Source organism: Hoplias malabaricus, chromosome X2, assembly GCF_029633855.1.
Source record: "Hoplias malabaricus isolate fHopMal1 chromosome X2, fHopMal1.hap1, whole genome shotgun sequence".
Lineage (NCBI taxonomy): Eukaryota > Metazoa > Chordata > Actinopteri > Characiformes > Erythrinidae > Hoplias > Hoplias malabaricus.
This window is the reverse complement of record NC_089819.1, coordinates 2,418,675-2,441,593: the sequence shown is the minus strand read 5'-3', so window position 1 is coordinate 2,441,593 and position 22,919 is coordinate 2,418,675. Positions and strand designations below refer to the sequence as shown.

At 37.1% G+C, this 22,919-nt stretch overlaps 1 protein-coding gene across 6 annotated transcripts in view; it reads right to left on the bottom strand.

Moving 5' to 3' along the window:
* The window catches only part of LOC136676466 (membrane-associated phosphatidylinositol transfer protein 2-like), a 91,011-nt gene that overhangs the window by 47,471 nt on the left and 20,621 nt on the right, over nucleotides 1-22,919 (bottom strand). For all 6 annotated transcript variants that reach the window (XM_066653521.1, XM_066653516.1, XM_066653517.1 and 3 more), the window contains exons 2-3: nucleotides 19,241-19,288; nucleotides 2,764-2,990 (exon numbers count right to left, since the gene is read on the bottom strand). In XM_066653521.1, the coding sequence (XP_066509618.1) occupies nucleotides 2,764-2,841 (78 nt within the window). In that variant the 5' untranslated portion in view covers nucleotides 2,842-2,990; nucleotides 19,241-19,288. The remainder of the gene's footprint in view (nucleotides 1-2,763; nucleotides 2,991-19,240; nucleotides 19,289-22,919) is intronic.

Below are 22,919 nucleotides of genomic sequence, written 5' to 3'. Positions count from 1 at the left end.
TTAAACTTATATTTAATAAATAATATGCCCCCAAGTTCTTGCATATGGTGTGAGAATCTGAGGTTCTTGATATTTGAATCAGTGTTACTACCATACTGTCTGTCAGAGAAAAAAATATCTTTATGCGTCTTTGTCATTTATGTGTGGATTTTGCCCATGAAATTACCACTGTGAAATTCAGGAAGGATATCAAGACCATTGAAGGACAGGGTGGTAGGAGGCTAACCATTTATGTAGAGAAATAAATAGACTACAGTCTGTAATATAAAACTACAAATTGTGGTCAGAGGAGATAAGGGAATGGACCGTGAGTGTAGAAACAAGTCCTAATGCTACAGTAGTTTGACACAGAACTAAAGTAAACCAGAAAACATTCCACATTTTTTTAATGAAATTAATATATATTAAGTTAATTTATAGCCCTAAGGATCAAGCAGAAATTTACAACGTATTTCAAAAGATATAAAATATTCCCTTGTGGTAAATACCTTTCATTTAGTTCTGCAATCTATTGCCCCAGAAAAATAAAATGAACAATAGAATATGCTCTAAGTTTAATACTTTCAGTACAGCCTTGGCCACTGTGTACTCCCAAAGTGGCAGTGACAACAAACTTCTTATCCATGATGTCATCTGTCAATGACCAATTTCCTGAAAATTTAGTTCTGCAGTCAATATTTATCTACCATAATTGGTTTAAACAGGGTCTGTACATAAGATCAAAGCTGTAACTTAGCTGTAGCTGACTACAGTATACCTTCAGCAAAAATCAGTGGTGTCAGAAAATTAGCCAGGTATATACTTATTACCTCGAGTTAGTACTTACAATGGCAGCATTCATGTTAAAGAATATGAAAATCTGACTGAAAGAGTTTGGTGTGATGAGCTGGGATAAGGAGAGAAGGTAAGGAGGAAAAGCAGAACACGAGATGAGAGGAGTGGGAGCTGTCCAAATAAAAGCTCCTCATTAATCCTGACAGGTCTTTCATTAGATATGTCAACTCTCCACGCCACCGCTGGCTGATCAGACATAACACAGAACACAATCACACGGACAGAACATAGAGAGAAGCACACACGTACGCGTACACACACACACAAACAAAAAGCTATTACAAATGACCAAGGTCAATTCTGCTGGCATGTAAAGCCATTTGTTGACCTTTGGACAATGCCATAGAAGAAATACTTGTGGTTCCTTAAAAGCCCATATTTGAAAAGGTGGGTTGTTCCTAGAACCATTATATTATATTGGAGTTATGAGGGATGATATGTAATGGAAATTTTAGCCACCGACTAATGTCATTCAAAATGCTTAACTGTATAAATAATCACAAAACTGTACAGTATGAGGTTTCTGGTAGGGTATGATAAAGTGTTATTTGAAAGCTATCTTGAAGTAAGAAATTCTGAGCAAAAAAACTATTGCAGTTTCAGTTCAGAGCAAGAAAACATAAGGCTTGGCGTAAAAGCAAGGAGCTAGAGCAAGTGAGGAGAAGAGATGCCATCCTTATAAACCAATGACACACAAAGACTTATTCCTCAACACCATGACAGGTGAACACCAATCCTTGTGTTGCCATGGCAACACTCAGCAAGTTAAACTGAGACTACTATACTTTCCTCTTCCTTCTCTAGCTCACTGTACAGCCCTCCCACTCGCTCTCATTCTTGTACTTCTCTCGCATTTTTTCTTCTGCTGAGCAGCAAGCGTGAAGAAGACATAACCAGAGGCATGCTGCCACTGATGTCATGGTTGTCAGGGTAACAGTGGCGCTGTGATTTGAGACCGGTTCATCATGGGTCATTGGTGTTGCAGGCCAGAAACTGCCTTACTCTTTCTGAATCAAGCAAAAACCTGAATCTACATTTTTGTTTTATCCAAGCTTTTCTTCCAATGTTGTCACTGCCGTGTCCTACACACTATTAAATCTATAGATCTCTCTATACTGCAGAACGTTACCCTCATACACTCTTTAGGACCACAGATGGCATCATCTAGACCAGAACTCGTTTATAAATGAAAGCCTATCTGACAACTTCCCTGTATTCTTGTCAGATTATGAAGCCAACATAGAAGCACTGGGGAAAAAAAAACAAAAACTTTCACACAGAGCAATGCTGATAAATCTTATCTAGTTAAAGCACCATAAAAAGGTAGACACTGCATTTTGGCCTTTGCTAGAGGAAACCGCAATGTGAATAGTGAATGTGTCATGTATTTCAGAAAACACTTAATCTCTTTAAACCAACAGTGTATTAAAAATAAATCTCATCATTATGTGGAATGTAGATCATTGTTGCAGGTAAATAAATTATTATTTTTTAATTAGTACTTTTTCTAGAGCTGTCATTCATTCCTTCATTTTTTTTTTCCCCCGAAACCACTTCAGGGTCATGGTGGGTCCGAAGCCTACCTTGAATCATTGGGCGCAAAACAGGAACACACCTCAGAAGGGGTGTCAGTCCATCACAGGGCATCACACACTCACTCACACATTCACAACAATGGACAATTTTACACAGTCTGTGCACCTAAAGTCCAAGAGCTGCGGGGCTACACGTAGCGCCACTATGCCATCATATACCTTTACTAGCATCATCATATTAATGTTAAATGGCATGATTAACAATATAAACAGTTGTGCAGCATTGCAATTGATAAATATAAATATTATACCCTAATAAATCAGGGTATAAAAAAAATAATAATTTAAAAAAAAGAAAGAAAAAAAGAAAATTTCAACCTAATAGTGGTTTTACCTGGATCATGTAGAGCTGGGCAATCCGGTATTCCTCCACGCTCATGGGCATGGGAATACGATATTCTTTGATTAGCATCCTGGAAAGTGTGAATTGGGAACGTTCAAACAAGGGAGAGAGAGAGAGAGAAAGAGAGAGAGAGGGAGGGAGGGAGGGAGGGGAAGGGGCTGAAGGAGGAGGGAGGGATCCGGGTGTTAAAATGCCACCAAGGTCATGGTTGCCAGAACCTACAGATAACATGACACAAAACAAAAACAAGACAAAACAAACAAATAAGTCTATTAAAAATCAAAAAAATCGCATAAGCCATTTCAAACTAATCCCTGATTACTGAAACATCTTAGTCCACCAAACAAAGCACGCATTGAGAGTTAGTAAGCTTGTTATTAAACACATTTTTTAATCTTGTTATTGAGTTTTTGTACAGTTTTGTGCACTAATATTTATTTAAATTGGACTAAATTCAAATTAAATTAAAATAAAAGCAAATATACAATTTAACAGAATGTGTTTCATAAATGCAGAACATTTAAAGAATGTAGTGAAAATATATTTAAAAGTCAGTTCTCATCACTGTAAAGTTAAATTTTTTTCAGAAAAAAAATGTTATTAGAATAAAAAACAGGTATTAAAAATAAGTAGTGCTTTTATGTATTTTCAAATTCCCAAGTTGTCAACCCTGTATTAGTTGTATTTATCAACGACTCTACTTCTGTATACATCTATACCAAAGTATTAAAAAAACAAGCAAACTGTTTAAAACATTTATAAGTGTACAGTGGTTAGCTGCTTGTAAGGAATTACCTTCAAATTATTAAAATAATAATAATAAAAAAAAACACTAAGTAATTACTAAACACTAAGTTTTATTTCTTGGTGAACACTTCTAAATTGTCTTGTAGTGTTCAAACTTTTGTGTGTGTGTGTGTGTGCGCATGTATTTTCTGGACAGCTGTATGGCATTATATAATAAACATCATACCCTGGCTTTTGGCATGTATAACTTAGCTGAAGCAGATATCAGATCAAGATTGCACAAAGAAAAAGAAGGCAGGAGCTTCAGTCACCATGACTGCTCAACTGACATGTGACTGAGCAGGAACCGTGACAGTGAGATCTGCATTTAGGTCAATGGGTAAGACTTCTTGTTTCAAAGCACACAGCCAGTGAGCGTGAAGTTTATGGGTTAATGCAAATGTTAATATGTTCTTGTTGTATACTTCTGCACAAGTTGAAATACTATACTGTTCTTTAAATATGTGCCTTTACATACTTCTTCCAGAATAAATACACTAAACGCACGTTAAAGCCATGTTTTCTACAACTTAAAAAAGAATAATATTCTGTATCAATCCAAAGAAAATGAACCCAGAGGAAATAAATAAATAAATAAATAAATATAAAGCTTCAAATACCCTTAAAAATGCATCTCAAAACTACAGAATTTGTGGTAGAATACTTCAATCAACACATCTGCAACACAACTCATTGCTTAATAAAGTTATTGCCTACTATACTCTTGCATTTTTGGCAGGCGATTAAACAAATGTATATGACCTCAGACCTGATATCCTCTGGCTGATGGTAGATTCTGGATCATGAGGGGCAGAATTCTCTATATTCTCACAAGACTGTATAGAAATTCTCCCTTTAGGCAGTTTCGGTTTCTTTGTGCCTGTATGCCAACTCTCAGTGTTTTAAAAGACTTTTATAGTGCTTCAACTGGGGGCCAGAGAAAACAGTCACATGCACAGTCCGTAAAATGGATTAATTTGTAGGCACCACAAAACTACACAAAGGGATAAGGAGTTTGTGGGAGGAGTTACTTGAATACATGGAATAATTATAAAAAATAATTACTAATGCTTTGTTTACTAAAAACATACCAGAATCTCTTCTGCAGATTTATGAAATAATTAAACAGTGACACAAAATCTTTGCACTGTTTTAGCTCTCCGTATGCGGTGAAACAGACCATTATGGGCGTTTTATATATATTTATATATATATTTAATTTTTTTTTTTACACATATAACTTTCTTCTCATGACAATCTTTGCACTTGTGCAAAATGCTTCTTATGAATGTGAAAATCCATCTTTTATTATTTATTACACAGCAGGAAATACATATTTAATGAACGTTGAAAGATGAATCATTCATTGTCTGTAACCGCTTATCCAGTTCAGGGTCGTGGTGCGTCTGGAGCCTACCCAGAATCATTGGGAGCAAGGGAGGAACACACCCTGAAGGGGGCGCCTATGTCCTTCACAGGGCGACACACACTCACATTCACACCTACTAACACTTCTGTGTCACCAAACTCCTCACAGACAGTCACCCAGCGCGGGACTTGAACCCACAACCTCCAGGTCCCTGGAGCTATGCGTCTGCAACACTACCTGCTGAGCCACCGTGCCGCTCTGCAATATTAATAAAAAAGAAAAAAACATTTTGATTTGTTTTTATTAATCTTTTGCATCTAAATAAAATTAAGTCATATTGCTGCTTCTTTTATGTTGTAATGGAAAACATAGCACACAAATCTCTAAGTCTACATTATGATACAGCTGAAAATGCCCAATCAGGACATTCATTGCATTCCATCTGAGTTAATGGAGACATGACAAATTCTCTTAATGTCCTAAAACTTGCTTTTCCATGCGTTCATATCATCACAACTGGACTACTGCAACTCCCTTCTGATCGGCATCCCAGACAAAACCATCCGTCCCCTTCAGTATGTCCAAAATTCAGCTGCAATGAGTTTAACTTATGCCAAAAAAGATCCACTCATATAACATCAATCCTGTTTCAGTTATACTGGCTACTTGTTAGATGACATATTCAATTTAATTTACTCCTGTTAACATACAAATCCTTACATGGTTAAACATCCCCCATACTCTCCTGCTCAAACACTTAAGCGGTGGTCTTGTTACTGTCCCAGAATCCTTGCTGGTCACGGCATGACTCCCAAACTATGGAACACATTCCCACAGTGTCTTTGCTTCTATCCCTCATTCTCCTCCTTTAAAGCTGAGTTTAGAACTTATATATATATATATATATATATATATTTTTTTTTTACAATATTTTCATCTGTCTCCCCTCTTTAATGAAACATTTCCCCCCATTTTGAATTGTAAATGACCTTGCATATGCGAAAGGTGCTTTATAAAGTAAACTGGAATATTATTTTTATATAAGGTGGAAGAGTGTTAAAGTTCAGTTGTGTAACATTTTACCCCATAAAACAGACCAGACCACTCATTTGTTGCTTACAACACAGAGGTATTAACTGGCTCCATGTGACTTTTATTATACACCTTCTTACACACATTTGCATATACTTTCACCAGTTTAAAACTTTAAGCTCTATTAAGGATTAATGACATCAGCAACAGTGACATGAGTTCAAAGAAAGAAAGAAAGAAAGAAAAAGAATAAGAGAGAAAAAGAAAAAAAGAAAGAAAGAAAGAGAGAAAGAAAGAAAAAGAGAGAAAGAAAGAAAAAGAGAAAAAAAGAAAGAAAGAGAGAAAGAAAAAGAGAAAAAGAAAGAAAGAAAGAGAGAAAGAAAAAGAGTAAGAAAGAAAGAAAGAAAGAAAAAGAGAAAAAGAAAGAAAAAGAAAGAGAGAAAAAGAGAAAAAGAAAGAAAGAAAGAGAGAAAAAGAAAGAAAGAGAAAGAAAAAGAAAGAAAGAGAGAAAGAAAGAAAGAGAGAAAGAAAGAAAAAGAGAAAAAGAAAGAAATAAAGAAAGAAAGAAACAAACAAACAAACCCAAAGTGTACTCCGGATCCGAGTGTTAGCTAAAACTCTGCCTTACAGAGTTCTCACCCAAAACCCCCATGCCACAAGATTATTTGCAGTACTGCTATATAAAAGATACTTTTCCTTAGAGAAATGTACAAGTCATCTGGTGAATCTGGGGTTATATCTTCCTTTATTCCTTCAGTGCCCTTTTAGAGCTCTTCTTGCTAAATGCAGTCTTGTAGATGGGACAGCACATACAAAGAACACCATGCTAGTCTCAAAATAACTGGACTCTTGGAAAGTTTTGGGAGGTAAAATTAGGCTAGAGTGGTCAAAGTGGCAGAGCAGAGGAGGGTGAGTGGGCAGAAAAGGCAAGGCAGATACAGAGCCTCATCTCCCAAAAGCAAGGGTATGAGTGTGCATGTTTATTAGTGTATGTAGGGCTGGGTAATACAACAGGGTGCCAATATAATCTTTATGAATTACATCACAATATACTTTTCTGGCTACTGTATAATGGATATCAAGTATTTTCTAGATCACTGAACAACTGCACGTATCATATTAACAATTCATGATATTAAAGAGGATGTTTATGATTGTGGAGAACCGCTGTTCTCTCTCATTTGTTTACATTCAAAAGCTCTGAATCTTTTAAGGTGGAATGGTATGTTTGAGTGAAAATAACGACAGTTGTTTTTAACGTGGCTTAAGCTGAACTTGTCTGTAGGTTACCACAGAAACACATTTGTAACTAGAGCCGTTTAGTTTTGTTGCATTTTCAGCAATGCAGTTAGTTATTCCACTTTAGGAAATCTGAAACAAAATAATAAGTCAATATTACTCACATATGAAGCAGGGACAGAGCAATATCCTTTTCTCTACTGTGAGCAGAGAGAGAGAGAGAAAGCCTAGTGTACCAGGCAGAGACAGTTTGTTTTTCACCCATTTACTGACACCAGGACTTTGTAAACACATTAGACTGGTTTCAAGCACACACTCAGCTAACGATGAGGAAACATTCTCAGTGTTTTACAAAAAGTTTTTTTTGAACATCGTCTTTGAGAGTAACTATAATTATCTTCAAAGAAATTTTATCTGACAGACAAACACACCTCTCTCTTTCACTCTATTTCTCTGTTTACATAAATGATGACTACATAATAAAACTCTTATCACTCATAATACACACTGGACCGTTATTACAACCATAAAATGTAACTTTGGTGGTACTCTAGCCGTTAAAACCACAGCATCTGACAGAAAAGCACTTATTACCAGAATCAAGGTCTAATGCTAGAAAGTGAGCTAAAGTTAGCAGGCACTACCACTTGCACATCTGTAACTCTCAAAAAACTGATTATAACACTCTCCTCAACAAATCTTGTGTTCCACCAACACAAAGTGTAATATTTTAATCCACACAGCAACCAGAAAAAAGCACTTATTACCAGAATCGATGTCTAACACGAAAAAGTGAACTAATCCAAACTAAACTAAAATTAGCAACCACAAACCCTGGCTCACTGCACAGTAACTCTCAAAAAACTGATTATAACACTTTCATCTACAAATCGTATCACTAACTAACACTGCTACACATGAAAAAAGGGCAGCAAATACTTACTACTTCAAATTGTGTCCTCATTGCTGTTTCAGCTCACACTACCGTGAAAATTCAGTCCAGTATTAACTTTTGTACGGCCCTTCGTTCTAGCTCTCTATTTTTCTCCTCCATACTCTCTCTGCCATATAATGTCAGTACCGAGCCATTTTCTTCTTTTAGCTAACCAAACACCAGTGAAATTTATGCATTTCTTGCGAGAGCCCTCCGTCCCATGATTCAAAAGTTGTCCAGTAAACCAGCAGAGGACCTAACATAGCAGACACAGAGGTTCTATTCTTTCCATTACCTGTCTGTGGAACATTACAATCATTTAGAAGCTGTCATTTTAATGTAGAAATACAACAGTGTTCCTTAATATAGAATATGGTACAATTACGTTCCCTAACTAAATGCACTAAATATGTGCCATTGAGGGTACTACCGTGACAGTGACAGTTTTTTTTTCCCTGAGAGTGTAGACATACTCAATACAGAACATACAAGAACAATGCAACAAGTTTAAACAAGTGGAGGAATGAGTTGTATAGAAAAAAAGGGAAAAGACTGGTATTTAACTGTGATTAGAAGGCTGAAAACCAGCAAGATGCTGTGGATGCTCAGAGGGTCTTTGTACCAGAGTTGTGACGCTATGTTACTGAAACATCTGCCATATATTTTATTTATAAAGCACATTTTTAAAACAACATATGTTGACCAAAGTGTTGTCCAGTAATAAACAGGCAAGACATACACAAAAACAAACAAAACACAACGTTAACTCTCTACTAGGGATGTCACGATTATGAAATTTGAACTGACGATTATTTATCATACAAGTAATTGTGATTAACAATTTAATTATCTGTTTTTTTACACCCCCAGTATTTTAATAGGCCTTTATGCTTAATGATAACATAATAATGTACACAAACTTATGGTAAAGAACGGCAGTTTATTGAACATCCATTCATTCATTGTCTGTAGCCGCTTATCCAGTTCAGGGTCGCAGTGGGTCCAGAGCCTACCTCGAATCATTGGGCGCAAGGCGGGAATACACCCTGAAGGGGGCACCAGTCCTTCACAGGGCAGTTTATTGAACAGTTTATTCATAAAGGTTTTCTAAAGATATTTGCCCCTTGTCCTGTTTTTAATTAAAATTGTATGTTTGAAAACGATATTTGCAAATTCTCAAAATAAACAAAACAAATCAAATGTACTATGGCTTAAACAACTGTTATTTACTGGCTTGGCATATTCTGGGCAAGGAATACGAAGGCTATATTCACACAGCAGGTAAAGAGGCCCAGTCATACGTGACACGAATGTTTCGTTCATGTGGCTGTGTGAAAAGCACAAATCACAGATTTGGGCCAATTTCATATGATCCATGTCCATCTGTGGAAAATCGACTCTGTCTGAAAGGCCAGGTCGGAATTCATGTGACTTTTATGTCACTCCGGCTGCTGAGAATAATCTCTGGACTATTATCCAAAGCATTTTTTTATTAATTTGAGATGTTTAGGAGGTGGAAATGGCCAGGTCAAAAGATTTCTGTTTTGTAAAAAAAAATCCTGGGAAAAGAAAAACCTGTAAAAATTCAGGATTCAGTGTGGCGTTTAGTTGTAGCGTTTAAAGTAAAATGATAAACTCATCATCGCTCCATCTACATAATCCACTTATTCTAATTCTTCCAGCATCTTCCCCTGATTTCAGAACACTGACAGAAAACGCATGGACTTGGCGTGAAGGTTCCACTGCATTAAAAAATCCCTGCGTTTCCCTTGTGCTTCTGAGCCCCCCATAGCGCAGGGTCATAAATTCCACAGGCCCTCGTGTTCTTTCAATTAGATATTACTGCTTCTTTTACAAACACACAAAATAATCGAGAAATTCATGTTAAATCACAAAGATACTGGTTACAAGTCCATAACAAAAAAAATAAATAAATCAAAAATTAAATGTTCGTAACAAAAGAAAAAAAAATTATTTTAATATTCCAATTTCACCACCCCAGTTATGACAATTACATTATTGTCCATCACTCCTGCTTACTGCAATGGCTGTGTATGAGAGAAAACAGCTTTACCTTACATAATATTTATAGTCTGTTGCTACTTTTGTAAAGATTTGTATTTTCTTGCACTACACTGACGTAAATAAACAAATAAATAATTTAACACAATTTTGCCAGAGACTGCACTAGCTGCACAATAATTAGATTAAATGACTAATCAAAAAAAAGAATCGTTAGATTAATCTATAAATAAAATTAATTGTTAGGTGCAGCCCTAGTCCAACTTAATATCACTGTCTATAATTATGCCAAGATTATTAGCATAAGGTCTTACATAACATAAGTCCATATAGGGGGCCTCAGTGACACTACTGAGTCCAAACATCAACAGTTCAGTTTTAATTTTATTGAAGTTTAAACAATCTGAAGCTATCCAAACTTTAATGTCCTCTAGACAGTCTAGAAGTCATTTTAAGTATTTAGTATCTTAAGCTAGTAGCTTTGGGTATCATCTGCATACATATGAAAGGAGATACCATATTTCCTCAGAATATCCCCCAAGGGAAGTATGTACAATGAAAATAAAACTGGCCCAAGAATGGAACCCTGGGGAGCCCTACATGTGAGAGGTGCTGAGGAGGATACAACATTACCAATGCTGACAGAGAAACTCCTGTCAGACAGATGAGATCTAAACCATTTCAAAGCGGTGCCTTGAATACCAACACATTGCTCCGATCAAAATATAAGGATGCTGTGGTCCTCCGTGTCAAAAGCAGCAGTTGGGTCTAAAAGCATAAGAATGGCAGAATCCCCTGATCAGTAATTAATAAATGAATTAATAACTATTTTAACGGTGCAGTTTCAGTGCAATGAAGGGGTTTAAAAAAAAACCTGGAAGACGTCTAGGATACCATTTCCATCTAAAATATTTTGCAGCTGCAAATATACAACTTTCTCCAAATTTTTTTTAAAGCAAAATGGGAGCTTGGAAATGGGTCTAAAATTAGAAACCACTGAAGAATCTAAATTAGATTTTTTTAAATCAAAGGTTGCACCACTGCACGCTTAAATTCAGCTGGCACAAATGCTGATGCAACGCTGCTGTTCACAATGGCATGGATGTTTAACCCAATAGTGTCAAAAATATCTTTAAGAAAATGTGGACGGAGAACATCTGTAGGAGAATCTGAAGGTTTCAAATGAATAACTTCCTTTAAAAGAGTGTGTCAAACTGGTTTAAAACAGCAGGGCAAGTGACTATAATGGATGGGTCATAAGAAGGAAGTATAATAGAAGGTCTAATATTAGAGACTTTGTCTACAAAAAAAAGGGTAAAATCCTTTCACAGTTGTCCAAAGAAATATCAGGACAATGAGATCTAAATCTGGATCTCTATGTGTACAACTTGGAGATGACAAGAAAATCCTGATTAGAATATCTGAGAGTGTAGGCCAGGGTGTAAGGGTTGAGTAACTCATAAGAGCTTGTTGAATACAAGTAGCAACTGATACTGGGGATGATATGGGCACTTAGTCTGATGTACTCGCCCTGATTTTTGAATATGTTGTAATCTAGCAATGGTTGTGGAGGTTAGGCTAATATCAAGGGCATCGCAGTAATCAATTTGAGAGGTTCTATACAGAACAATCACTGAATTAGGAACACCTACCACGTATCTTCGCTCAATGTCAGCTCCACTGACCAAACAGGAGCACTTTGTAGTTCTATAGTTACATGCTGTAGTCCACCTGTTTCTCTGCAAACATTCTTATCCCCAATTCACCCTCTGTTTCCATGGTCAGGACACCCACAGAGCAGGTATTTGGGTGGTGGATCATTCTCAGTGTTGTAGTGACACTGGCATGGTGGCAGTGTTAGTGTGTGTTATACTGGTATAAGTGGATCAGACAGAGCAGTGCTCTTTGAGTTTTTAAAACTCAATTTTACTCAATGTCCTACTCAATGTCCTTGTAGACGTAAAGTCTGAGACAGTGGTGCACAGTTTGTGCTGGTCGTCCTCTAGTCCGTTGGCACAGGCTGCCACCCACAGGATGCTGTTGGCTGGATATTTTTGGTTGAGAGGCTATTTTCTATTCAGCGGTGACACAGAGGTGGTTAAAATCTCCAGCAGCACCGCTGTGTCTGATCTACTCGTACCATCACAACACAAACTAATATCACCTCCACCATGTCAGTACTCCTGTATGGTCAGTGAAGCTAATAAAATGGACAATGAGTGTAGATTCAAGGTTAGCGTTCCTAATGCAGTGATCAATCAGAGTATTTACAGTGACCATTTGGAGCCAACTAATAATAATAACTAATAAGACTAAAATCTGAATGCAAATTTAAGTTTTAAATCATAAATACAGGCATCTATTAAGCTTGTGGCACAGTAGTACCACTAAAAATCCTGATGTATATCTGCATATCATCAGCAAAGCAGTGAAAACTAAGACTGGTGTTGGATAACATGACCTAGAGGAAGCATGCACATTTTGAAGAGAAGAGGGCGAATGACAGATCCTTGAGGGATAATTTTAAGTTAAAGGAGCAATGTGTTTCAGTAGAGAGATTAAATAATACGATAGGAGATCTCTGACACAGAAGGCAAGAGATGGGAGATCAGTGCATGTCGTACCGATGCCAGAACAATGGGAAAGAAGGATTTAATGCCAGACTTTATTCAAACTGAGCTGAGATGAGAAGGCTTAGAATAAATAGTAAGAGAACCAGAGCCTGTAATGAGTAAAAAAAAGTTCATTAGTAACTAGAGAGCATGTTCAGTGCTGCGAAAGTATAGAAAACCCGATTGAAAATTCTCAGAACATTTATTAGATTTGAAGTGGGCCTGCAATTGAGAGGCAATAACTTTTTCTACAACTAACCCTAACCCTAGCAAATAAATGAAATGAAGAAATGAAAAAAGAAATGAAGATTGCAAATGGGTTTGTAAATAGATCAATATAGACCAAAAGCTCAAAAAAGTACTTAAAATTAAAATTAAAATGTGTCATGGCATATGCTTTACACAATCAGCGTGAGTACTTCACAACCGCTCAAGAGTTCTTCCATTAAAGGACTTGTTTAAATTTTCCTTAAGCAGTGTTTACTCTCATTTCAACTGTACTGTAAACACATATCCAACCCAGCAGAAAAATCTGCATATGAAATCATTTAGCTTTCATCGAACATGCACGGTCATAAAACATTCTGAACACTTTCCTTACTATAACCACAAAACTCAACCAAAACTCAAGCCATAGACAGCAGACCTATCCTAAATATTTTCATACAGCCCTAAAACTGGCTTAGTTGAAATAATCTTCTCACATGCACTGGAAATTCTAAGAATACATCTGCACTCGTTCTAAAAATACAGACTGCCCTCTCTGAGGCAGCAACAGAAAATGGGGACATAACCAGGACAAAAATGAAACACAGCTTGTGTGTGTGATCTTTTTATGTTGGAATGTTGATGGGGGGCTCTATTAGGGAGCACAGAACTACAAGGCACAGCTAGAAGTTAAACCCCTAATTAGCATTCTGGATCTGCATGTCTAAATCACATCACAACTCAAACTGTGCCAAGTAATATCTTTAAATATCATATTAAACTATAAAATGCATATATATATATATATATAAATAATGTATTTTACATGCATTAACTCAAGGTATGTTAACCGCAAATGTTCACATATTTTTGTCTACATATGAATAAAGAGGGGAAACTTCTCTGTTGATCAGTCTCTCTTTTTGCTCTTAGAGTAATGAGAATTTACCTCAAATATATTTGTTTTGCCAAGTAAACCCCACCTTGGATTACCGACTATGAGGAGTTTGGTGTGTTCTCCCCATGTTTGCATGGGTTTATTCCGGGTGCTTAAGTTTCCACCACCATGTGAGTGTCACTGCATTGCTGGGACTGATCCACCACCAAAATCATTCCTGCTCTGTGGTGGTTTTGACCATTGAAGGACAAGGGGAAAGGGGGCTAGCAATGTATGCAGCGCAACAGATGGACAACCATAATTGTAGAACTACAAAGTTCTCCTTTCTGGTCAGTGAAGCTGAGGGAGGGGACAGTGTGTGTGGAAACAAGGCGTTGGTCATAATGTTATGGTTGATCGTGTATGTGCGTGACTGTGACATCATCAATGGCAGTTAAGATTTGAATCTGAAATGCAGTTTGAACGAAGTGTGTAGTTGCGCGTTTTGGGCTGTATTAATTACTGAAAACTGAAGAATAATAATAATAAAATATAAAAAAAAATGAGGAATAACAATATAGTGCTTTTCAAGAACTATAAATGTAAACTAACCGATGGTAAACTACTATAAATTAAAAAATGTAATTAATAAAAGAACAGCAGATGTAAGAAACCTAGCCTGAAGTATTAGCGCATATATGTTTATATGTGGTGTAAAAGACCTGAAAATATCAGCATAATAAAATAAAAATATACATGAAATGTAAATGTATTTAGACAGATATTATGCACTATCAGATGTAGATGAGGGGAGTACCTAAAATCCCTGCAACCACTGTAATGAGTCTAAATTTATCCAATGTGGACACCCATTCATCCACAAACATTGCCGAAAGGTGTATTATTAACAGGCACAGTCATGCAATCTCCACAGAAAAACATTTGCAGGAGAATAGGTCAGGGCTTAATGACTTTATAAATGTCATGTTTAAAAATGCTCAGAGCATGGCCACTGAATGCTGAAGCATATAGATCTGATGGCCAGAATCCCACAGTCTTTTGGCAATGTACTGTACTTGTTAGCACTTCCAAATGTGATTAAACAAATATGCACATTGTTACAGCATTTATATCAACAATTCTACTGTGTTTCTCCATTTATGTAACAACTTGTGTTTTATTTGGTTTTTGTCGAGTTTTATTTATAAGTGCTGTTCTTCTTATGTTAACCGTATAAAGCGTGGCATACTATGACCTTTTTTAGGCACAAAAACATTAGTGTGCTGAGTAGGCTGCTATGCCATTTATGACCAGTGAGTTGTAACATAATTACAGCAGAGGTCAGGTGACTAACTGGATGTACTGAAATGAAGACTTGTAACCCATGTCAGTTTCACTGGTCTCTTTCAGGACCAACCTATTTATGACTCCATCTGACATTAAACGTAATAATATATACACTGTGTGTGCAATAATTTAGCAGACTATACTATTCAAGCCTCCGGTTCAACATATAAGAAACATTATTATTTAGTTCTATGCAATTAGGAATTAGTTATATGCAAAACACTATTGTACATCATAATGAGAAGAATCTGTCAGTGGTGACCATGAGCAGCTGAAGTCTAGTATTAAGACAGCACGGGCAAAGATTCCATTTGCAATACTTCAGAATATCATCAAAAAAGTGTAATTAAAAGATGGTGATCAGTGAAAATTATGACATTTTTATTCAGTGTGTTGCTTGCATTAAACTGAATATGTGTTTATCTTCATAAAATACAACCAAGCAGATCAGTCAAAACATTGTTAATCTTTGTAAATGTACTTGTATTATTTAAATAGAAGTTCAGCACAATTAACAAACCACAGATTCTTGTTATTAATGCAGTTTACAAATAAATCACAACTCTTCCAGAAAAGGGGCTTGTATAACACTCTGCTAAGCAGCTTTGCAAACTTCAACTACATATTTCAACCGATTAAACTCTTGAAAGGCCCTTTAAATGTACCACAAATCATTCAATTCCAAAGATATCTTTTCTATCTAACCCTGTAACAGGAACTGATCTTGAAATTTTGCTGGAACTATGAAGAAGTATGGATTTGAGAGAGAAGCAAAAAAAAAAAAAATAAAAATAAAAAAAAAAAAAAATAAAAAAAAAAAACCTCTGCTAAAAAGTAAGCTTCTAAACATCATGCACTGACCGTAAATGAGGATTTTTAACGATGTGGGTAGCTGCTCAGCATCCACGCAGTGAATACAGTCAAAAGGCAGAAGGCTCAGAAAAGAGAGTTCTGTGCAACAGGGAGAAAAGCCCTTATGTAACTCACAGAAATAGCTCAAGAAGTGGAAAATAACTGAGGATCACATAACCATTCCATATTTTGGAAAAATCAATGCATCAACAACTGCAATGTACAGTACATTCTGAATGTTAAATGCAGAGAGTACGAGGGGGCCTTGTAAATGTGACTAGCTATATGACTAATTTGTATCTTTTATTTTTATAGTGTGCACAAACCTTAACACATTTCCTTGCTCAAAATCCTACGATCAATCTTCATGTATTATTTTTCTATAACTGGTTTGTATTTTATCATTTATAATGGCAAATAAAAAACATGATTACCAATATGTTAAACAAAAATAGATTTAAAAAATGAGTATAAAAAATGTAATTGAATTTGATAAATACATTTAAAAACACAGAAATATAGAACTACCAGAAATGTGTTTGCATAATTTGTCAATCTATACTTTATTAGTACACAAGGAAAGCTTTTTTTAATCATTTGTTATTCTACAAATTTCCCCCAAAACAAAATGTACTTAATTAATCACACCTGTGAAAATCAAGTTTATTTTATTTTTTTAGCCATGTTAACAGGTTCATGGGGTGTAAGCTACTGTCCTAAGTCACATTGGTTAGCAGTATGCAGTGAGTAGTACCTACCAGTAGTGGTCAAAGGCAGGTCAAACATAGCACTTTTCCACCAACGAGAAACCAGAATGGTTCCCTTTCTCAAACATAATTTGGAACATTTCAGCCTTTCTACCAACATAAATTGGTTTGTGAACCAGAAAAGTCCCTTCCCAGCTGGAGCCAAAGAAGAGTTGCTTCCTTAGCATGAACCATGTCATCGTCCATGGGTGTGTCGAGCTTAAGAAACTCCAGAAGGAGCAGAGAGCCTCAAATAAAGCATTATATCATTGTGCAACTCGACATGTCCTTTACAGCACGTAAATATTGTGTGTGTGTGTGTGTGTGTGTTTGTTTCTGGGGAAGTGTTTAGCGCAACATGAGGTACGCTGGCTAATATTGTCTGTGTTCACAACTTCTTCCACAAAAAAATAAATAAATAATCTATACTTGATAAAGGAACAGGGCATCGCAGGAACTAGATATTTAGGTACTGACTTACAATTTCTATAAGAGTCCCTCTGTAGCAAATTCATAGCCCCGTTTATTTATAGTAACACCTCACTTTGGTGTTCTGGCTTTAATAACCCGGAGATTTTGTCCGTTTTCACGTAAAGTTAAACAAAAAAGATGTGCAGATGTAATTTACTCATCAGAAATTCAGTAACGGTGAGGTGTGTCCGTGTATTTGTGTCATTATAGGTACGCAAGATGACTTTCTGTTTGTTAAATATATATTAGAAAACAAAGAGCTGGGTCATAGAAAGGTTCTCTAAACATTAAGAGACTATGATAAATATTACCTCAACAACGTTCAACACATTTCTGTTCGAGGCTCCAGTAAAACACTGAGCTGCTCACAGCGTGGATGGTGGAGCACTGAAGCGGAACAAGCGTGTCCCAATTCAGCTCTTAACTCTGACCCCTTGAAAATGCATTTTTAGCTTTTAAAAAGAGTATTTGTCCAGAGCAAAGACGACCTCTGGTCACCGCAGAATGGTTCCAAATTTAGTTCACGAACTGGAACGTGAAATATGGCTAAAATAACAACACATGGTGTAGTGGCACCACCTTAAGTTCTCTCTGTGAAATACGGCTTAATTAACAGTTCCTACTCGCGTATGCGCATTGCAACATTAGGTGTCAGTCAGTCAGTAAGCGCATATGCCTCTTATAGGCCAGCCCAGCAGGCGGACCGGCAAGAAGAGGGGGAAAAAAAAAACCCTGCAATGCGCTGTGTGTTTTGACACCTTTCTATCATCACCAGCATGACCTTTTCAGTAATATGTACAGTAGCTCTTCTGTGGAACTAGACCAGAGGGCCCAGTTTGGGCACCCAAGATCCTGATGCTTCAGTGCCCAAGACCCTGTTGTTGGTTTCCCAGTTGCCCCAGTTCTTTGGACTTTTGTTAGATATGAACCACTGAATCCCAGGGACCCCTCAACACCTGCTGTATTGGAGATACTCTGACCAAAGCGTTATGACCACATGCTTTTTAAACTTGGTTAGACCCTTGCACTTAATCCATTCTCTTGCTTTCAACATATCAACTTCAAGAATTGACTGTTGACTTGTTCCCTATTATATATCCAACTCCTTGCCCTTGTAATGTGATATGCCATGCTATTCATGTCAGCTTTCAGTGGTGATATTTTTGGCTGATTGGTGTATATACTTTGAATAACATTGTTATGGTGATTAAAACAGCTCTGATAATTTGACAATTAAAACATCCTTTCACCCAAGAGAATCCTATTTTTTTCCTGTGGGGAAGTCTGTCTTTTTTATATAATTTGTATTATATCTGTATGTGTATGTCTACACTCAAAGGGTTGGGATATCATGGGTTTCTTTATACCAATTTTGTTGTTAGGAAAAGTGATGATAATGTAAAAATAGAAATAAAAATCCTTGATCAAGATAAATAAGGTTCACACTTGTACAGAATGTCCTTCTCAAGCAGACGACCAGTTAAGCAAAGAAAATTGAGTAAAGAAAAATCACATAATATTTAATATAAATGCTGATATCATCTACCGGTGAGTATAAAGTCTAAGAAATTATTTTACAAAAGTTTCCAACAGTTTCAATCACTGAAAACACAAGTAAAAAAAAAAAAAAAAGTAATTTTAGTAACCTGAATATGTCAGTAAGTGAAGAAACTTGAGCATTAGCTTTCCATCTCTTGTATCTAGTGATATAATCAGCAATACATCTTTAAAAAATATTTAATGCAACGGCTATATTGGCCTGTATCAGACATGTAAAAACGTAGCTGATATTTTGTGCAGTAGACGGTGGGACAAATTCATGCTTAGTTTAAAAAAAAAAAAAAACTGGTGACTTCAATATGTTATATATTACACAATAGACACAACAAATCAAAATGCATTGTTAATATTTACCTAGATCACCCTAGGTTGCAGTACAAACCTTGTTAGTTCACAAAAAAGCTGTCTACTCACATTGTGCTGACTGGACAATTCCACAATCTTTGGATCTTGTTACAGCATCTAGAAATGATAAAGACAATGAGTGTTAATGTAATCCATGGTAATATTATTGTTTCTCCAGTCATTTTTAATATTCTATTCAAAGTGTTAATACCCATCTGACAGGCCTCCCACAACTTATCAAATCATAATTTTGAATTTAGCTTAATTAGCACCATATATTGAAACACTGCTTAGAACTCTGTTTAAAAAACAAAAAAGAATAACAATTACAGAGCAAATTTCCTCAAAAGTAATAGCAGACAGGCTGTGTCAGAAACTGTACCCTATTTTGTAGTTCTGAAATTTCGTAGCAGACACAGCCCGAGATTCAAAAGAACAGTAGATTTCGTATATGGGTCAAGATATATTGTCTAAAGTCTGACAAGAAGCAGAGCTGCATGCACTACAACTGTCAAATGTTTATTCCTACAAAGGCCACTATTTTTTTAACTATTGAAATCATTGGCACATTTTAGAACATGCAAGATATTACAGATATTACAGAAACAACCAGTGCAGATGCCTGCCCAACAGCAACAACCGACCCAACTGTCCACTTTCTCCAGTAGCAGGGAAAAACATAAAACCCAGAGAGTGAAGAGACACAGTGATAAACAAATGCAGTTGCCTACTTTATCGCAAAAGACAGGATGCTAGTAAGCACATTTAAAAAAAAAAAAGTGAGATCTGAGTGGTGTGATTAAAGTAACTGACACTTCCCTAGACAGAGTGTATTGTGTTTGTGGTCAAGTCGCACATATTATCCATATATAAGCCTCACTGCCCAATTCACTGACCAAGATTATGTAGAAAAGAAAATGTCTTAAAACAGCCTACATTCCTGAAGACCATACGGGCAACGTAATCGCCTTAGGACTGACAGAAGCACTTGCATCCTGGGGACTGTGTGAAAACAAACAAGTCTCCATCACATCAGACATTGCGACGAATATAGTGAAGGCCATGTCAGTAAGCAACTGGACACAGCTGCAGTGCCTTGAGCGTCTCTTCCCTCAGCTATGGGTAAGTATAACATTTTCATCCTCAGAGAGAGCAGGATACGACAAAGCAATGTGGGTGTGAGTTGAAAGAAGTTGTGGCTGCCTTCACTTCATCCTGGAAGAGTTTCACCTACCCCCAACAAAACATGTTGAAAGAGTCGTCCACCAAGTGGGGTTCACATCAAAGAATGATTGGAAGGGTGTTAGAGTAGAACAAGAATAAATCCCATTTCACCTCTTAGCCCTAACACTTAGCCCTTCACCTCCATTTTTCCTAGGGGCAGGGTGTCGCAATTCTTTCTGGGAAAAAGGAGTAGGGCCAAGGGAGATAGCTATAAACCCCTGGAAAGCTTTTTTGGTGCACATTCCAAACAAAGGTCTATGACTGCGTAGTGAATCATGGGCAAGATGGCTGCCCGAGTAGAGAAATGAAACAAAATGTCAGTAAATTATCCTTAATAACTATGATAACCACAGTATTATCTTAGACCATGGGTCATGAATCTTATCCACAAAGTGCCGGTGTGGCTGCAGGTCTTCATTCCAGTTAAGCAGGAGCACACATGATTCTACTTGTCTGATCAACTAATCTCCTTCACTAAACAGTTATACAGGGTGTGCTCCTGTTTGGTTGGAACGAATACTTGCAGCCACACCGGCCGTTTGCGGATAAGATTGGTGACCCCTAACTTAATGTATTTTTAATGCATTATGACCCTCTGCTTCACAACAAGCATAAAACATCACTAATAGTTTGCTGAAGTCATAAAACTCCCAGTTCCTCTTTAAATTAAGCAATTGTTTTCCAATGGCTAGCGCAACATTTACGTCGGATGTGGGTGATAATATATGACTGTGGAAGGCTTTTGAAGACATGATGGCCTAAATTTAACTTGTGGGGGCATTCCAATTGACATTTCATACTTGGAACTCATATACTTGGAAAAAGGACATCAATTTGACTGTCATGGCATACCTTGATGAAAAGGTATGCTGAACAAAAAACTGAGGACCTGGTTGATGTGAAAACCTTGGGTGATCCGTCTACTACATTCAGAAGAGAGGAAGCAGGAGTAGAAGAGGGAGGAGCTACAGCAATGCTACCTACCCAGAAGAAATAGAGAAAGTCACTGGGCTGTTTCTTTAAGAATTCATACTCCACAAGCAAAGAACTCTGTGATAAAGACACCATGGACAAGCAGCTTGACAATTACTTGCCGGCTCCAGATGCAGACAGTGAAATGACCCCTTGCAGTGGTGGAAGATCCACGAGAGAATCTTCCCAAGAGTGAGCCAGCTGGGCTCAGGCACTACTTGTGCATCCCTGCAACCAAAACCTTCTCTGAGAGGGCTTTTAGCACATGGGGTAATACTGTGACCCAACACATTGCAGTTTTAAAACTTGAGGCAGTGAATGGACTTGTAATCCTTGCCTGTAACCTGTAGTAGGATAATACCTGGTCCAAATCTTTGACAGCACAGACAGACAGTACTGCAATGTGGCTTTCTTGTGCCTCTCATTTTTTGTCTTGGAGCCTAAGCTGACCAAAATGATGTGAATATGTCAATGTTATTTATGTTCTCCTTGGTTTACATTAAAAGTGGACGTGAAACACCTTATATTTTATGTCTTTATTAAATACTTAAATGTGTTTGAGAATATTTTACATTTAAAAAGATTGCATGTTAAATTATAATACATTAAAATTTGATTCTGTCAGATAGTGCCACTCTGGCTCGCTGCCATATTGCCATTGTGTCAGTGACTACATCATGAGGTTGGTTAGTTGGAACTAGACGCAGGAGAACAGTTGCGGTCGAGGGAAACCTGTTTATTGTTTTGCCGATATCATGGCTTTAGACGAGTCTGGAAAGAATTGTGATTAAGTTCCAAGAAACCTGATGGCTTATGCCTTGGAGCTGCTGAGAACAAAGAAAAGGGTAACGGTGCAAACACGGGTTCGTGTAGAGAGCATCCAGCCATGCCCAGAGGTTTGGAGAGGGTGGGAAACGCTAGCTGGTGCACGTATTGTCACTGCACTGAAATGCCGATTGCAAGTGAGTCCATCTGCTGCCAGGAGGCTAATGTGGACCACTTGCTCAGGGATCTTTCCTGCATAACCCTGAGCCGCACTTACCAGATAGACTGCTACATTGTCAGTAATACAAAATAATATTGTGTCTGTCTTATTTGTCATCTTTTCTGCTTATTCCATGTCAGGGCCATGGTGGCAAGAGGACAAGCAAAGAAGCAGAAAGGCATATCTATGCCCCACAGCGGGGGTCACCAGTCTCCACAAAGGGCTGGGTTGGCTATAGGTTTTCATTCTAGCCAAACAGGAGCACACCATCTATAAATAACCAACTGTTCAAAGAAACATTAGGTAAGCTTTGGGGCTTTTTGCTCCTGGGGATCCCCCCTAGAGTAATTCATATTTACAGCACTGTAATGAAATCAGTGGGGAGGGTTCAGGAGGATGGTGGTTTCCTATCCTCTTCCAGAACTCACATAGTGTGGTTTCTGCAGTGCTGAGCCCAGAGTAGCAATGACAGATGCCCTGTTCTCCCTATTACAGGTCAGTGGAGCATCGCAATTATTTTGAATCTGTAATTTTATAGTAAAAAATGATGCATAATGTTTCTTTAAA